The sequence below is a fragment of the Hydractinia symbiolongicarpus genome, chromosome 12 (genome assembly GCF_029227915.1).
Source record: "Hydractinia symbiolongicarpus strain clone_291-10 chromosome 12, HSymV2.1, whole genome shotgun sequence".
Taxonomy (NCBI): Eukaryota; Metazoa; Cnidaria; class Hydrozoa; order Anthoathecata; family Hydractiniidae; genus Hydractinia; species Hydractinia symbiolongicarpus.
The window spans coordinates 19592519-19607351 of NC_079886.1; the positions used below are offsets into that span (position 1 = coordinate 19592519).

At 32.3% G+C, this 14833-nt stretch overlaps 1 protein-coding gene across 2 annotated transcripts in view; it reads left to right on the forward strand.

The window, feature by feature from the left end:
• The first annotated feature begins 129 nt into the window (after positions 1-129).
• LOC130622613 (receptor-type tyrosine-protein phosphatase S-like) overlaps positions 130-14833 on the forward strand; it is a 38970-nt gene continuing 24266 nt past the window's right edge. Inside the window, exons 1-7 of one of the 2 annotated variants that reach the window (XM_057438095.1) lie at positions 130-479; positions 5323-5423; positions 5970-6159; positions 7089-7373; positions 11018-11308; positions 11421-11705; positions 12516-12806. In XM_057438095.1, the coding sequence (XP_057294078.1) occupies positions 407-479; positions 5323-5423; positions 5970-6159; positions 7089-7373; positions 11018-11308; positions 11421-11705; positions 12516-12806 (1516 nt within the window). In that variant the 5' untranslated portion in view covers positions 130-406. The remainder of the gene's footprint in view (positions 480-5322; positions 5424-5969; positions 6160-7088; positions 7374-11017; positions 11309-11420; positions 11706-12515; positions 12807-14833) is intronic. The other variant, XM_057438096.1, reaches the window with a different exon arrangement.

The window sequence follows — 14833 nt, forward strand, 5'->3', positions numbered from 1 at the left end:
TCGGTTACCGGTTCATTAAAAGAATTCTGTGAATTTGCCGCTGTGATTTATTTTCAACTCTCACGTGGTTTGTTATTGTCCGTAACGAACCACATCAGCATTCTGATCATTTTGTGCTCGTCAACATTGTCGAATGACGCATAGAAAGCTTCGACTTTGAGCAATATTAATCTCACACTATACATTCTGATTGTAAACAGCTTTATATGTTTACATAATAAGTTGTCTTTTTAATAAAGTTAAAAATCTTAGTATCAAAAAACAGTGAAGTCTTGAGCATGTCAGCAAGAGAATCTGAAAGTTAAATTAGCAAAGATGCGAGGACCGTTATAACGTTGGTGATATTTTTGATGTATATAACAATATTTATGCCTCGCCACCATCTGAATTTCTTCATCCATTGATCATGTTTGGCTGTTTAACTAAATTTTATACTAATGTCATCATTTTTCTGTATGGGGTGAATATAGTTTTGTCCAGTAAGTATATTAATTTGTAAGTACTTTCATTTTGCTCAGAATAAACTTCGATTTTTACTTTGGGGATAACATCTATAGCTAATTATATGCAACTTCCCATGGAAATGTCCGGTGGGTGTTTTTATTGTTTAGCCCGGGCCTGAAAACACTTTTTGCCGGGAGAAAGAAAATTGTTTTCTTTAATTTCTTTCTTTAATTGTCATAAGAATGGAAATGCCTTGTTTAGTAGCAACAGGCTGCTGAATCTTTAATTTTTTTGCAGACAAGGTAATCGTGTGCATTGTTTCGAAGGGTTTAGGAACTGTCAAATTAAAATCCAACCTGTAAGGTCTGTGTGAAGTTTTTATTTTACCTGCAGCATTTACTTAGCATTTACTAATATATACTTTGGCAATTACTTTGGCAATTGCTGAGTTCTGAAGCGAAATGCGAAGGCTGAAAATAATAGGTTGTTTAGATTTTTATTATCTTTTTTTAAAAAAAGCATTATCTTCTTTTCCTGCTTGCTTCATGTTAAGTTATTTTATCCAAGTTGGTTAAAAATACTAGAACAAGAATACTAAAACAAAAATTAAAAAAGCACTTTTAAGACATTTGAAAGCATATTTCTAAAAAATATCAATAAGCATGCTTTTGTAAAGATATAAACAAGTGATGATTGTATAATCTTATAACTATATAGAGCTCATGGAATAATCCACTTGTCAGACAATTTCGAAACTATTTTTAAACAAATCTAGAAACAAATTTAGGTTGCCAAACCAATATGACACGTCGGCAAGGTCGGCACAAGCAGGTCTATTCATAGCCAACCTGACCATCCTACCTAATTCACAGACTCCTGACTTAGTTAAAAGAACTACGTAGACATGAATCTCTATTGCCTGTCCCCTTCGTCGTTGGTAACCAGGTCTTACACAAGAAGTTCAGCCATGCGGGTCTTAACTAATGCAGAGGTGAATGCCGACTGAGCACGGATGAAAAAAGTCTGCAAAACTGCACTTGCAGGCGGAACAGACATTATATCATGGATTTAATTGTAGATAAAACCTGTTGCGGGGGATTTCTGTCATGGGAGCTTAATAACGGGGATTTCATTGGTCAGGTAAATCATTTTTTCTGTAAATTACAAATGTTAAGAACTTATATAACAAAATGGGGAGTTTACTTCCACAAGCCAACATTCCTTCGTTTGTTCGACCAGGCCTGATAAATGCAGAAAACTTGATTCGCACTGAGTGTAATAGTGAATTGTTTCAAGGGCAAGTGTGATGCATTAGAAAGAGGTAACTATAGAGGTTTGAAGTTGGTTGATCAAGTAATGAAAGTTATTGAAAGAGTGATTGATAAGTTACTTAGAGAAAAAATTGATATAGATAAGATGCAATTTGGTTTTGTTCCAGGGCGTTGCACTGCAGACACAATATTTTTACTCAGACAGCTTCAGGAAAAGTATTTAGGAAAGAGAAAGAATCTCTATTTTGACTTAGTAGATTTAGAGAAAGCTTTTGATAGAGTGCCACATAAATTTATTTGGTGGGCTATGAGAAAATTGGGCGTGGATGAGTGGCTAGTTACGATGGTACAGTCCATGTACAGCAATGCTAGAAGTCGTGTCAGGATTAACGATTCACTTAGTGATGAATTTAGTGTAAATTTTGGTGTACATCAGGGTTCTGTACTTAGTCCTTTGTTGTTTGTTCTAGTCTTAGAAACGCTGTTGATGGAGTTCAGAACAGGTTGTCCATGGGAGTTATTGTATGCAGATGGTTTGGTTCTCATAGCAGAGTCGATGGAAGAATTAGTTGAAGAGTTTGAGAAGTGGAAAAAAGGACTAGAAGAGAAAGGGCTAAGGGTGAACACAGCGAAGTCTAAAGTCATGATTAGTAGCATTGCAGCCAAGTGTGACCTTGTAGTTGGAAAGTAGCCTTGTGGAGTTTGCAGGAAAGGGATTGGTAGTAACTCAATTTTTTGTCAGACTTGCAAGCATTGGGTACATAAGAAATGCAGTAGTATTGGTGAAAGGTTAAGAGCTGACATTCAGTTTGTATGCAAGCATTGCAAAGGTGAGATTAAAGAGGATGAAGCATTTGCACCTTCAATGATGTACAACAGTGGCTCGTTAGAGATAGTTCAGAACTTCTGTTACTTAGGTGATATATTGGGCAGTGAAGGGGTGTTGGAAGAAGTGTTACTTGCAGGATAGGTTCTGCTTGAAAAAACTTTATTTACTTCCTTTGTTGACTAGCAGAGTCTTGTTTATTGAGTTAAAAGGTAGGTTGTATGATGGTGTGCGGTAGTGAGACATGGGCAGTGAAGCAGAAAGATCTTGACCGTTTAGAAAGGAATGATATGAGAATGGTTAGGTGGATGTGTAACGTCAGTCTGAGGGACAGAAAGAGTTCAGATGAGCCAAGAAGCAGGCTAAGTATCCGTAGAATTAAAGATGTTATCCAGATAAGAAGATTGAATTGGCTGGGGCACTTGGAAAGAATGGAGGGAATAATTGGGTAAGAAAGTGTAGAGACTTGATAGTTCCTGGGGCAAAGCGCAGAGGCAGACCAAGAAAGACTTGGCAGGAGGTTATAAGGACAGACTTGATACGGAGGAAGTTGAGTTTAGATCTAACACAGTCTAGATCAGATTGGAAGAGGGTCATTAATATACCCGTCCAACCCATGCTAGCATGGAAAACGGACGTTAAGCTGAGAATGATGATGATGATGATGATGCTCTCGAAGAGTCTTGTTAAGCTCCGAGCGAATTATGGAAACGGTAACAGTTTGTTGAAGCTACATTTTTAATACTTCTCTGTGAAAGGTTGGTTTTGCTGACATAGTAAATTAATTTTCTCTGCATGCTGACCATGGAAAGAATATAGGTCGGCATGTACAAGCCAACTTCAATTTAATGAAGACATTTTTCAAGTCGGCATTGCCGAGTGCCGACCTAAATTCACAGGGGTGTGAAACAAATTGTTTTTCCAAAGCAATTTATTACATAAAACTATTTTATGACATTCCTTACTCATTTCGACAGTTGTCTTTAAAAGGACTGGTAACTTCTGATTGACATTATTCATATAAAGTCGTAATGATACCTTTGTGCGAAGAAAAAGACTAAAAAGGACCTCACTTCACATAGCGGCCCCATCTCTTTGCCTGCCACGCAATTGTGTTACCGCGGAAAATGTTAACATTAAAAAAGGTCTATAAATAGAAACGATTTTGAAATGATTTGAACTGAAACAAATTTATTTAATAACCAGTGGCCTCTTATTATGTGACGCAAGAAACGTTGATCGAAATAATGTATAAAATTGTGCTTTGGACAAATGGTTAAAGGTTGCTATGGTTTCGAAGCAACAACATAAAAGTAAACAACAACAATAACAGATAATGTTAGAAGTATATTTCTCTTGTTTCATGTCATAACTACACTTGAGTTTGTGGAAAGGGGGTGTGTGTTTCCATCCTTACCCTTAGTAAGACGTATCTGGTGGAAACGTCTGCGTATTTCGTGGAAATGTAACCCTCTCAGCAAATTTCGTGAAAATGCCTACAACTCAGCAACTCACTTCGAAATTGCCTACATCTCAGCAACTCACTTGAAAAGTGCCTACATTTCCGCAACTCGCTTGGAAATTGCCTACATCTCAGCAAATCTCGTGGAAATGCCTACTACCTGCTATGGCGTATCTCGTAGAAATGCAACTCATTTGTTAGGGTTATAAAACACGTGCGATGCGGGCATTAAGGTTAATCTTTGTTGCGCATACATTTTGCAGTAGAAAAGTGCGGGATGTTTTTAGTTGTGAACCCCAAACACGATGATCGAATTTGGACCTACTATGGTTTCCAATTGTTTCGTCAAATGAAGAAATTATCTACAATTAAATCCATAATAAATTGTCTGTCCGCCTGTAAGTGCAGTTTTTCAGACTTGCGTCATTCGTGCTCCGTCGGCGTTCACCTCCGCATTAGTCAAGAACCGCATGGCTGGATTTCTTGTGTAAGACCTGATTACCAAAGACGAAGGGGCCTGGCAAAAGAGATTTATGTCTACGTAGTTTTTTAACTAAGTCAGAAGTCGGTGAATTAGCTAGGATGGTCAGGTTGGCTATTAATAGGCTGGCTCATGGATTTAAAGGACCAAGACTATTCAATAATTCTGAAATCTAAAAGACGAAAATCTATCAGACATTTTAATCACACGCCTGAAACAATTTAGGTGTGTGCGAAGTCGCACGCCTCTCGTGAAAAAGATGCCCTTAGAGACTAAATGTAAAGTTTTTTTAGCGATGGCGATCAAAATTGCTCGCGTGTACACTCTGACTCGAGCATTTAATTGCTCGGGAGGTTATTTGCTCATGGCAAGTTTTGTAGTAACATAAGGGATCGTCCCCAAGATCGTTTAAAAAAATTGTTTCATATCGTTTTTATTTTTAATTAGCATAGCATGTGATATGAATTTGAAATGATTTTAAAGTAATGTTTAATTTTTGAAATTGTTTCAAATCGTATGGAAATCTTTTCACTATTTTGTAAATTGTTTTGTTAAGAACTAAAATCCTTCCATAATCGTTTCATAATCGTTTCAAGATTGTTTTATTATATTTACTTAAAATCGTTTTACATACCATAATTTGTTTCAAAATCGTATCATTATGATCGTTTCAATATGTTTATTTTAATTCCTTTGTCGTAATGATGTCGTAAATATTGGTAATAATAAATTTTTTTTCTTCTTTTTGAAAGATAGGTTGAGGGAGTATTGTTTTTTTAAATAAAGTGGACTTCTTTAGTGTTCTACATTTATTTATATTTTTAAGTTTCTTTTTTAGATGATTTCAGCATTGATGTGAATAATGTGTCATGGAGTCATATTGAAGTATCGTGGAATCCTCCTTCTCCATCAAATAAAACTGCAATAATAGGATACGAAGTATTGAATTTTTTATTTTGTTGTAAGAAACCTTTAATGGTTGGTTACTCAAGTAGTTGGACTTCCCAGAGCTTTATGTATAAAAAGCATGACAGGTTGAATGTGTTTATCCCTTGATAAGGCTGGTTACTAATAAAGTAAGAACACCTTAAGATGACTTCAATAAAAACAAACCACAGACACAAATGCTGTTGCTCATCGAAATCACCCAAAATCAAACCGGAATGAGAAAAATAATTTTTATTTTGTCTAGATGACGAAAGTTTATAACAATTATTAACAATTATCAACAATTTACCTCCTTCACAACAACAAAGAATAAAGTTTCATTTACTATTCTCACTGATATCAGTTCTTGTTTTCTCAACCACTAACAATCGTACTAATTATTGTTATTATCATCCATCAGTTATTTTCTAATTTCATCTATATGAACAGAAATTTTGTTTCACTGTGAAAATGTCTGTTCAAAATTGTACAGTACTATCTTTTATATAATCTGCTATATTATAAGAGCATAATCTATCAAATGATCTTTTGTTTTAGATAAGATGTTGTTATTATAAAAACAAGACCAACTGTCCTGTGATTAAGGATTTATCAAATGTTACAACATCTTATATTGTTACTGGACTTGTTGCAGCAACAAAATATACAATATTTCTCCGTGCTAAAACCAACTCAACAAATGTAACAAATATAACAACCCATGTCACAAAATCAACAAAAGAAGATGGTAAATACTTATTTAGTGTTAGGAAAATTGAAGGTAATTTTAAGCTGGGGCTACACAGAAGGACCCTTTTATTATTGAAACATGTTAAAGTTGTGCCAAGGTAAAACATTGTTCTACTGAAACAAAAAATTCCTTGCTTTACAAAGAAGAGAACTTTAGAGTTTAACTTTTTTGTGAATCTAAAAGATTTCTCTTACAGATGATTTCAGTGTGCAAAATATGTCATCTTTTTTGTTCATGCTAATGTTTGATATTCGCTTGTGGCCATTAAGTTGTAAACTTGATTCTTTCGATGTTGCCAAATAAGTTTTTTGGAATTTGAAGAATCTGATGACGCGCTACATCATGCCGTTAATACATTTTACATCAATGCGTTAAATAATATTAACAAAGTTTTCAAGTTTGAGGCCTAATAACTTAGAAACTGGTAAAAATTACTGATTTCAACTCCTGCACGGATAGCTAGGGACCACCTGAGACAAAAATTGGGCCAATTCTTGACAACCTACCCATTTCTCAACCGATGGGTTAATAACATGAATGAAAACTGTTAAAACCCTAACATCCTTGCAACATTTCGTTATTTTGCTCAACGTTTTAGACTCTGCAATAGTAACTTTTTTCGTAGCAAATAAACCCAAGCATGTGTAAGTGTGCACAGAAAAAATGAAAATTAGAAACATTATTTAAAATAGCAGTTTTACTTATAATGATTTCTTTTTTATACTTCATTTTATTAAAATTCTGCTGTATTTGTCTCACATTAAATTACATTGAAAACATTTACAATGAACTAGCGTTGCCACAAATCACCAAACCTTTACACCTCATTTACTGACTCTTAAAAAAAGATATTGCTATTACCTCAATATTTAGTGGCCTCACACATAATATTAGCTTCCCTCATTTAATATATATCTTTGTTTTAGCCCCAACCAAAGCTCAAAATCTGACGGCTGTAAAGACTGGTACTCAAAGTGTTACTTTATCATGGGATGAACCATCTGAAAAAAATGGTGTTGTTCAATACAGAGTATATTATCAGGACTTAAGCAACAACAGTAACAGTCTGATACTTTTTGCAACAACAAAGTTAACTAATGTTACAGTAACAGAACTTGAAGAATACATCACATACAAATTTGCTGTCCAATCTTTTACTGGTGCAGGGAATGGCTCTGCAATAGAAATTAACAAAACAACTCATGCAACAGGTAAAAAAGTTTTTGAAGTTCCATATTTTTCTTAGTTTAATACAGTACTGCTTGAATGTAACTTTACATGTATGCAAGTTTTATGACCTCATGCAACGACCTCATGTCTACATAAAGAACCTTCACATATCTTTTGTTTACACACAAACTTTTTATTGTTATCATGTTCGCGATTCATAATAATAAGATTGATGAATCCTTTTGTTGTCACATGTAACAAGCATGTTATTGTTTAAAAGTGTTAAAGATTGCGAAATTGAAATATATTTTTTTAGAAAAATGAACAAACACAACATGTGAAAGTTAAATCATTATATATGTGTATTTAAATGGGATTTAAAAAAGCTTTTCTATCGCCGTTCTTACATTTTTAAAACGCGATCTAAAAAAACAATTCTATTGCCGCTTTTTGTTCTTAAATTTTTAAAATGCAATTTGAAAAGCATTTCTTAGCCGCTTTTTGTTCTTGGGTCGAGCATCTGGACATTAAAACAATATTTTTATATCCTTTGTTTCCATTTCCCGGAGGTAATTGTAATTTTTTTTTAAACGCTAACTTTTATAAGAAAATTGCTTTCACGATTTTTTAAGAGTTACGTATATTTTATATGCGAAGTATAACATTTAGCTTTGTGTGAAAAGAAATAAAATTGCATGCACGCTTTCGTAAAACACGAGCATCATTGAAAACATAACATTTATAAACGAATGGTTTAACAATGCTTTTTGTAAGTAAAAACAATAGATACTTAAATCTTTGTTTAATTTTATTTTATTTTGTTGATTTCTTGACGACTACAACAATTAAATACAACAATGGGACACACATAGTTCACATGAGCTAATTAAATTTCACAAACAAGACATGGACTCTATTGTTTTTAACATGCAAAAATAGCTCATGTATTTAACAATACGTTAACAATAACAGCGAAAGTTCTGACGCTACCGGAAAGCTCATGTGAAGGTGATAACTATTGCGTACATTACAATTACAAGTGGTACTGTATGTGCTCTGACTATTTAGTTTAAATTAGATTTTCACTAGGAAACCAAAACATTGATTGTGATTCTACTTAAGCTACAGTTATTTTAGGGTAAGGGTTGTACTTGAGCAAATTAAGCATGCAGTTTTTCTCTATATCTTAATTACATGCACTTTTAGGCATAATTATTGAGCAACTAAATGGGTCTTTTTTGTTACTTTTTGAGTATTGTCAGGATATGTTTTCTTTTCCCTTAATGACTTTATGCTTTATCTGACCCTTCTTTCCATCCCCTGTTCAATTTATTTTGTTACTTGTCCTAACATTTATTCACATTTAAATTTCCAGAATTATTTTTCCAGAATATATATGCTGAAGTGGCAACCATTTATCCGAGTTAAGTAAAGTCATGCGAAATTGTTTTCTAAAAAAAAAACTCTTTAAAATCTTTTTAAATACTAGTGTAGCTAATACTTTACACTTGAGCACATTTATCCTGATTCATGAGAAAACTTACCAAGATGAGTGTTTACATTACATTTTGCAAATTTATCAGGTTTCAGCATGGAAATGATAAAATATGAAAACGGAAAAATACAAAAGTTCCTGAAAAAGTTTTTTCCAGATTCATTTGAATATGTAATTTCTTAGATGCTTTTTAATTTAAACTAACAAAAACATGTTTGAATAACTTTATCATAATATGAGGGTGATAATTCGATAATTTATGTGTTTTGGAATTTGATGAAACAGATAAAAATTTCTGTAAGTATTATGTTTTTGTTTAAACCGTATACTTTCCTCAAATTCAAATAAATGCCCAAGTGTTAATGCAGTATAAATTTTCGAGCAACAAATATTTTAGGAATTACAACTTAAGCTAAATTTTTCTATTTCCGCAAATTTAATAAAATTGTTTGCAAAGACCTAGTCAACGCTGCAGAAAGTAGGGTTAAAACTTTAATGTTGTTTTAATAAACAATAATTGTATGGAAATTTCTAAACCTCCTTCACAATTGGTCAAACTTTTTTCTCTTTCTCTTTTTCTCTGTAAACTGTAAACCAAATAAGTTTTGATAATCTTGTAATGATATGGTCAACAACTACAAAAGCAATCTTTGTGGGTAATATTTTACTACAAACAGCAAACATGTGTTTTTAAAAGTAACAAATATGCAATTTTTTGAATATCTTTTGCAAATAAGATCCTAGCAATGAATTCTTCCTTGAAATCTTATTGAGTTGCATAGGTATCACATGCGAGCATGAATATATTTCGAGTTGGTTACAGTAGTTGGACGTTGAATGCTTGTAATAAACTAGAAAAGAACTGGTGGACAATGAAACAACAAGACCAGTACCTCTCTGTGCCAATTGGCTTAAAAATAGACTTTTCTACATTATCTCCTAACAAACGTTTACAACTTAATAAAGGCAATGTTTAAAGTTACACTTTGACATATGAATACAACACGCCTCTCCCCTAAAAATTTAAAATCCCCTTCAATTCTCTTGAAGTCTTCCCATTATCTCAAAACATTTTTTGAATATGATAAAGAGATTTTTAATATTTTCCTATTGATAGTCTTTTTAATTTTATGTCTAATATTTTAGGTTTAGCTATGTATGTCTTCATGCGAAGTGTAGAAAATATAATTTTTATGTATGAACCTAATTTACCCCTGTTTTTTTCTTTTTGGTGTTCCTATATGAGAATGTGAACAAAAATCGCAATTTTCTTGTTTTTTCTTGTGCTCGCTACACATTGCAAACAAGAAGTTATTTCAGGAAACAATGATATTTGTGTATAATATGGAAGACCAGCTATTATTTCAGCTTGATGCAATGTTTTGGCTCGTGCTACAAGATATAAAAATATCAGTTACACCAATCAATATGTGATTTATTTTGTTCTAATGTATAAAAGTGTTACAGTTGTCTGATTTTCTGAATTACAAAAGAATGACTAAGGTCAATGTCACTGTATAGAAAATTAGAAAATATACATGATACTATCCTAACTCAAAATTTTCTATGCTTTAAATCTTGGTCCTTAAATGCAAAATTATCTGTACATCTATAGCTAGAAACTTATCTTTGTCCTTTTAAATGGGACCTTTTTTATTGAGGATACTCTAACAGCTGATTTTTGATGCTATTGAGAGCTTTAAAAAATACATGCTGTAATGTCTGTTAGAAATAGAAGGGTTGTTTTGATTATAACTTAAATATAAAACAGTATGAAAACAACTTCCATTTAGAAGTTGATCATAAGTGATCTTTTTTTCAACTATTCTGTCTCTCTGTGTTTTTCACAGGATGGAGTAGAGATAGAAAAGGCTCATTTAAATTCCTGTGCCATTCACAGTTCAAACAATCCTATGTCCCTATTGTGAGCACCAAGAAAATAAATAAAAATTTTTTTAATAAAAGGATTTCTCAAATAACAATCAACAAATCTTATTGATAACATGTAGCACTACAGGTGAACTGCACTGTATTGTTAGTATGTAAAGGTATTGTTTTCTGTAATATTCAGGCAAAAGTCCAAATTTTGCTATAATGAAAACAAAATCAAACCAATGAATATCTCTTGTTATCTCTTTGTTAAAGTATGTTTCTGTTTAATATCTAAAATTTGACAACCTTCTCTTTTAGTTCCAACTGGAATTCCACAAAACCTTGATGCTTCTGCTAATTCAACAACTTCAATTCTGCTTAGTTGGGAAGAACTAAAATTCTATTCACGTAATGGTGACATTAAAAAATACACAATTTTTTACAACACAACATCAGGTTATAATAGAACTATTAACACAGATAATGAAACTAAATCATATCTTGTGAAATCTTTGAAGAAGTTTACAGAGTACCTGTTTCTGGTAAAGGCTGTTAATCAAGTTGGAGAAGGTCCTCCTGCAAAGATTTCTGTCAAAACATTAGAAGATGGTAATTATGTATTTTTAAACATTTCTTTATAAATTAAATTTTCCATATTTTTTGTTTCAGATAATTTTGAATTTATTCTTATTTTCTCCTTATATTTATTTCTAATTTGTAGTCCCCACCAAAGCTCAAAATCTGATGGCTGTAAAGATTGGTTCTCAAAATGTTACTTTATCATGGAATGAACCATCTGAAAAAAATGGTGTTGTTCGATACAGAGTGTATTTTCAGGATTTAACCAACAATAGTAATAGTCTGTTACTTTTTATAACAACAAATTTAACCAGTGTCACAGTAACAGAACTTGAAGAATACATCACATACAAATTTGCTGTCCAATCTTTTACTGGTGCAGGGAATGGCTCTGCAATAGAAATTAACAAAACAACTTATGCAGCAGGTATTTTCTTTTGATTTTTAAACTTCTTCAGTATAAAAATGAATTGTAATTTGCACTGTTAAAATCATACTGTTTTATGTTTCTCAATTTTTCTGTGTGTACTGATTTAAAAAGTAAAAAAATCAACACAGCCATACTAGGAAAATCCCAGAATAGGATTGGTTTATATATCTAATGTATCCTTGTTGTTGATAATGTACTTCCACTAAAATGTGTTTGTCTAAAAAATTAGCAGGGTACGGTTTACTTTTATTTCAAATTTGGCAGATTGCAATGATTGGATATAGTTACTAAACTTGTCGAAGACTAATTGACCTAAAAAGTAAAAATTTCAAACAATGTTTCAGTCTGTCTGTTTAATGTTCTTCTTAGAGTAGGTCTAGTTTTAAGACATCTAAAATTATGATCATATCATATTCACATACAAATTTCTGAACTTGTATAAATAGATGAAATAATAGATAATAAATAAAAATCCATAATTATACTTTTCTCAATGATGGGAGAAGGATTTACATGGATTACCAAACTATTATGTGTAAGAAATGATAAACCTTTGCAATAAATAAAGAAAGTACTGCAGAATTTAAAAGGATTTTGTTTGAGAATATAATTATAATATAACAAATAAATAGTAATTTGTGAAAACAAGTATTATGCCCTACTTTTTTAAGAAATGTTATTTTGGTAGTGGAAATACAACAAGAACTCTTAAATCATATAAAAGTAAGATTATTAAGGCTCTAAAAAAGTTAATTCAGTTATTTATTGAATAATTTAGTTATTAATAATTTTGTTTTCCTTATTTAGCACCAGATGGACCTCCCTTAAATTTTAAAGGGAAAAATATCACTTCAACATCAGTGTATTTATCTTGGGAAAAACCAGAATTCTATCTTCGCAATGGTATCATTCAAAATTATTCAATTGTAAAGAAGAAAAAAGAAGCTGAATATTTTGAAGAGCCTATTACAGTGAATATAACATCACATTTAGTTAATTTGTTGGAACCATATTCAAACTATTCTTTTAAAATAACAGCTTACAATCAAATTGGACATGGTCCTCACACAACCCTAAATATATCTACCCTTCAAGATGGTAAGAATTACTTTTTATACCTTCAATACTATGCTTTCTTATATGGACAGGCTGTTGCTGACATAAAGTTCTTTTCCATAAATACTTGCCTTCTTAATCAAGTGGGTTAGTTTTCATAGTGCTACAGTAAATCCATGTTCGACAAGCTAGTGCGAATGCATTTATATATCTTTGTAGAATGGCCCTTAGGGCTCATTTCTCTTCTTTGATTTTGCAATTTTTTTTAATTTTTAATTTACCATTTCTCTTCAGTATTTTGACACTTTATTTTGAGACTGTGTCTAAAACTTCTTTGGATGTGACCTGACACTCTGCAACTAAATTAAAAAATCTGGTTTGCAATTTCACACCCATGGTCTCCATATTTTTTACATTTTGCGAAAGGAAGCAATGAACCAATGTCATGTGCAAATCAGTTAGTTTTAGTAGATACTCATTATTAGGTAAAATAAATAGCAAAATGGGTGTCAGGGTCCTCCAAGTCTTGGGGGTGTCTACCAAGTTAACTATATAAAGTATCTTAAAGGCAATAATGCAACATATTTTTATCTAAAGGTAATGGTCCCCTAATATACAAAAAAGAACATTAATGCACTTCCATGGTTAAGGGCCAGTATGTTGGCTAGTTTAGTTGAGATTTTCCCCCAGGAAATTATAATTATTCTGATTTCCTAGTGGTACGAAAGATATGCTTGGTCTCTAGGTTACTAGTTTATTCAAAAATCCGAGTTAACAAAATACAGCTTAATCATAATTGAGTACCAGAATTGGGTCTGGGAATATTATGAGTATTTAGAGTTTCACACTTAAAAAACAAGTGTTTCAACGGATCAGAAGCTATCAGAGGAAAGAACAGAAGTGATTTTTTAAGAAAAGGACTAAGCCAAAGGGGCCATCATACCTTTGACATCACTGAAAAATGTATTTCACTTTTGTTAAGTTTTTCAACTTAATACCTAAAATGGTTTAACAATAGTGCTGGATGTAGGTTATTAAATAAAATATTTTTGTTTCTAGCTCCATCTAAACCCAGAAATGTGCGAATAGAAGTGATTTTTTAGGAAAAGGAGTGAGCCACAGGGGCCATCATACCTTTGACATCACTGAAAAATGTATTTCACTTTTGTTAAGTTTTTCAACTTAATACCTCAATATCTGTAAAGACATTGCATTACGCTTATAATTTTAAGTTGATTTTAGTTATTCAGGGTTCGGATTAGAAAAGTCGGTTCGCAAAAATTTAGGCACTCTGTAACGAAGTAAACCACCATCTAGGTGTGGCCTGGGAACACCTTAGATCAATTACCATTTTTCCATTTCCGTTCATCATTCTCAAATTCTTAAAATGCGATATAAAAACCTTTCTATCGCCGTTCTTCGTTCTTAAACTTTTACAATGCGATATAAAAAACCTTCCTATCACCGTTCTTCGTTCTTAAGTTTTTAAAATGCGATCTAAAAAGCTTTTATATCGCCGTTCTTCGTTTTTAAGTTCTTAAAATGTGATCTAAAACAGCATTTCCATCGCCGCTTTTCATTCTTAAGTTTTTAAAACGCAATCTAAAAAACCTATCTCTGTTCTTCGTTCTTAAACTTTTAAAATGCAATCTAAAAAAGCATTTCTATCGTTACTTAAAAATATTCTATTCACAATTTTATCATTTTCTTTGCAAAGTGATTCGCAAGAATTGCATTTCGATTCGCAAATTGTGAATAGCAAACTGCTAATTCAAACCCTGTTATTGCATTCGGACAGGGATTATTAGAAACAACCTGAGGCCAAAATTGGTCAAATTACCTAAATTAGGAGCAATAGGATAATGACAAAATGGAAATAAATCGAGCCTCACTGTCTATATACCTGTTTATGAAAAGCACACAATCCATTTCTTTGATAAGCATTTTTAGTCCCTACACAAAGAACATTTCCTAAAAAAATTAGTATAAGGAATGATTAAATTTTCAAACAAAAGCTGTTCAGTATGGACAGCACATTGCCAACATCATTTTTTTCTAACAGTGCTTTT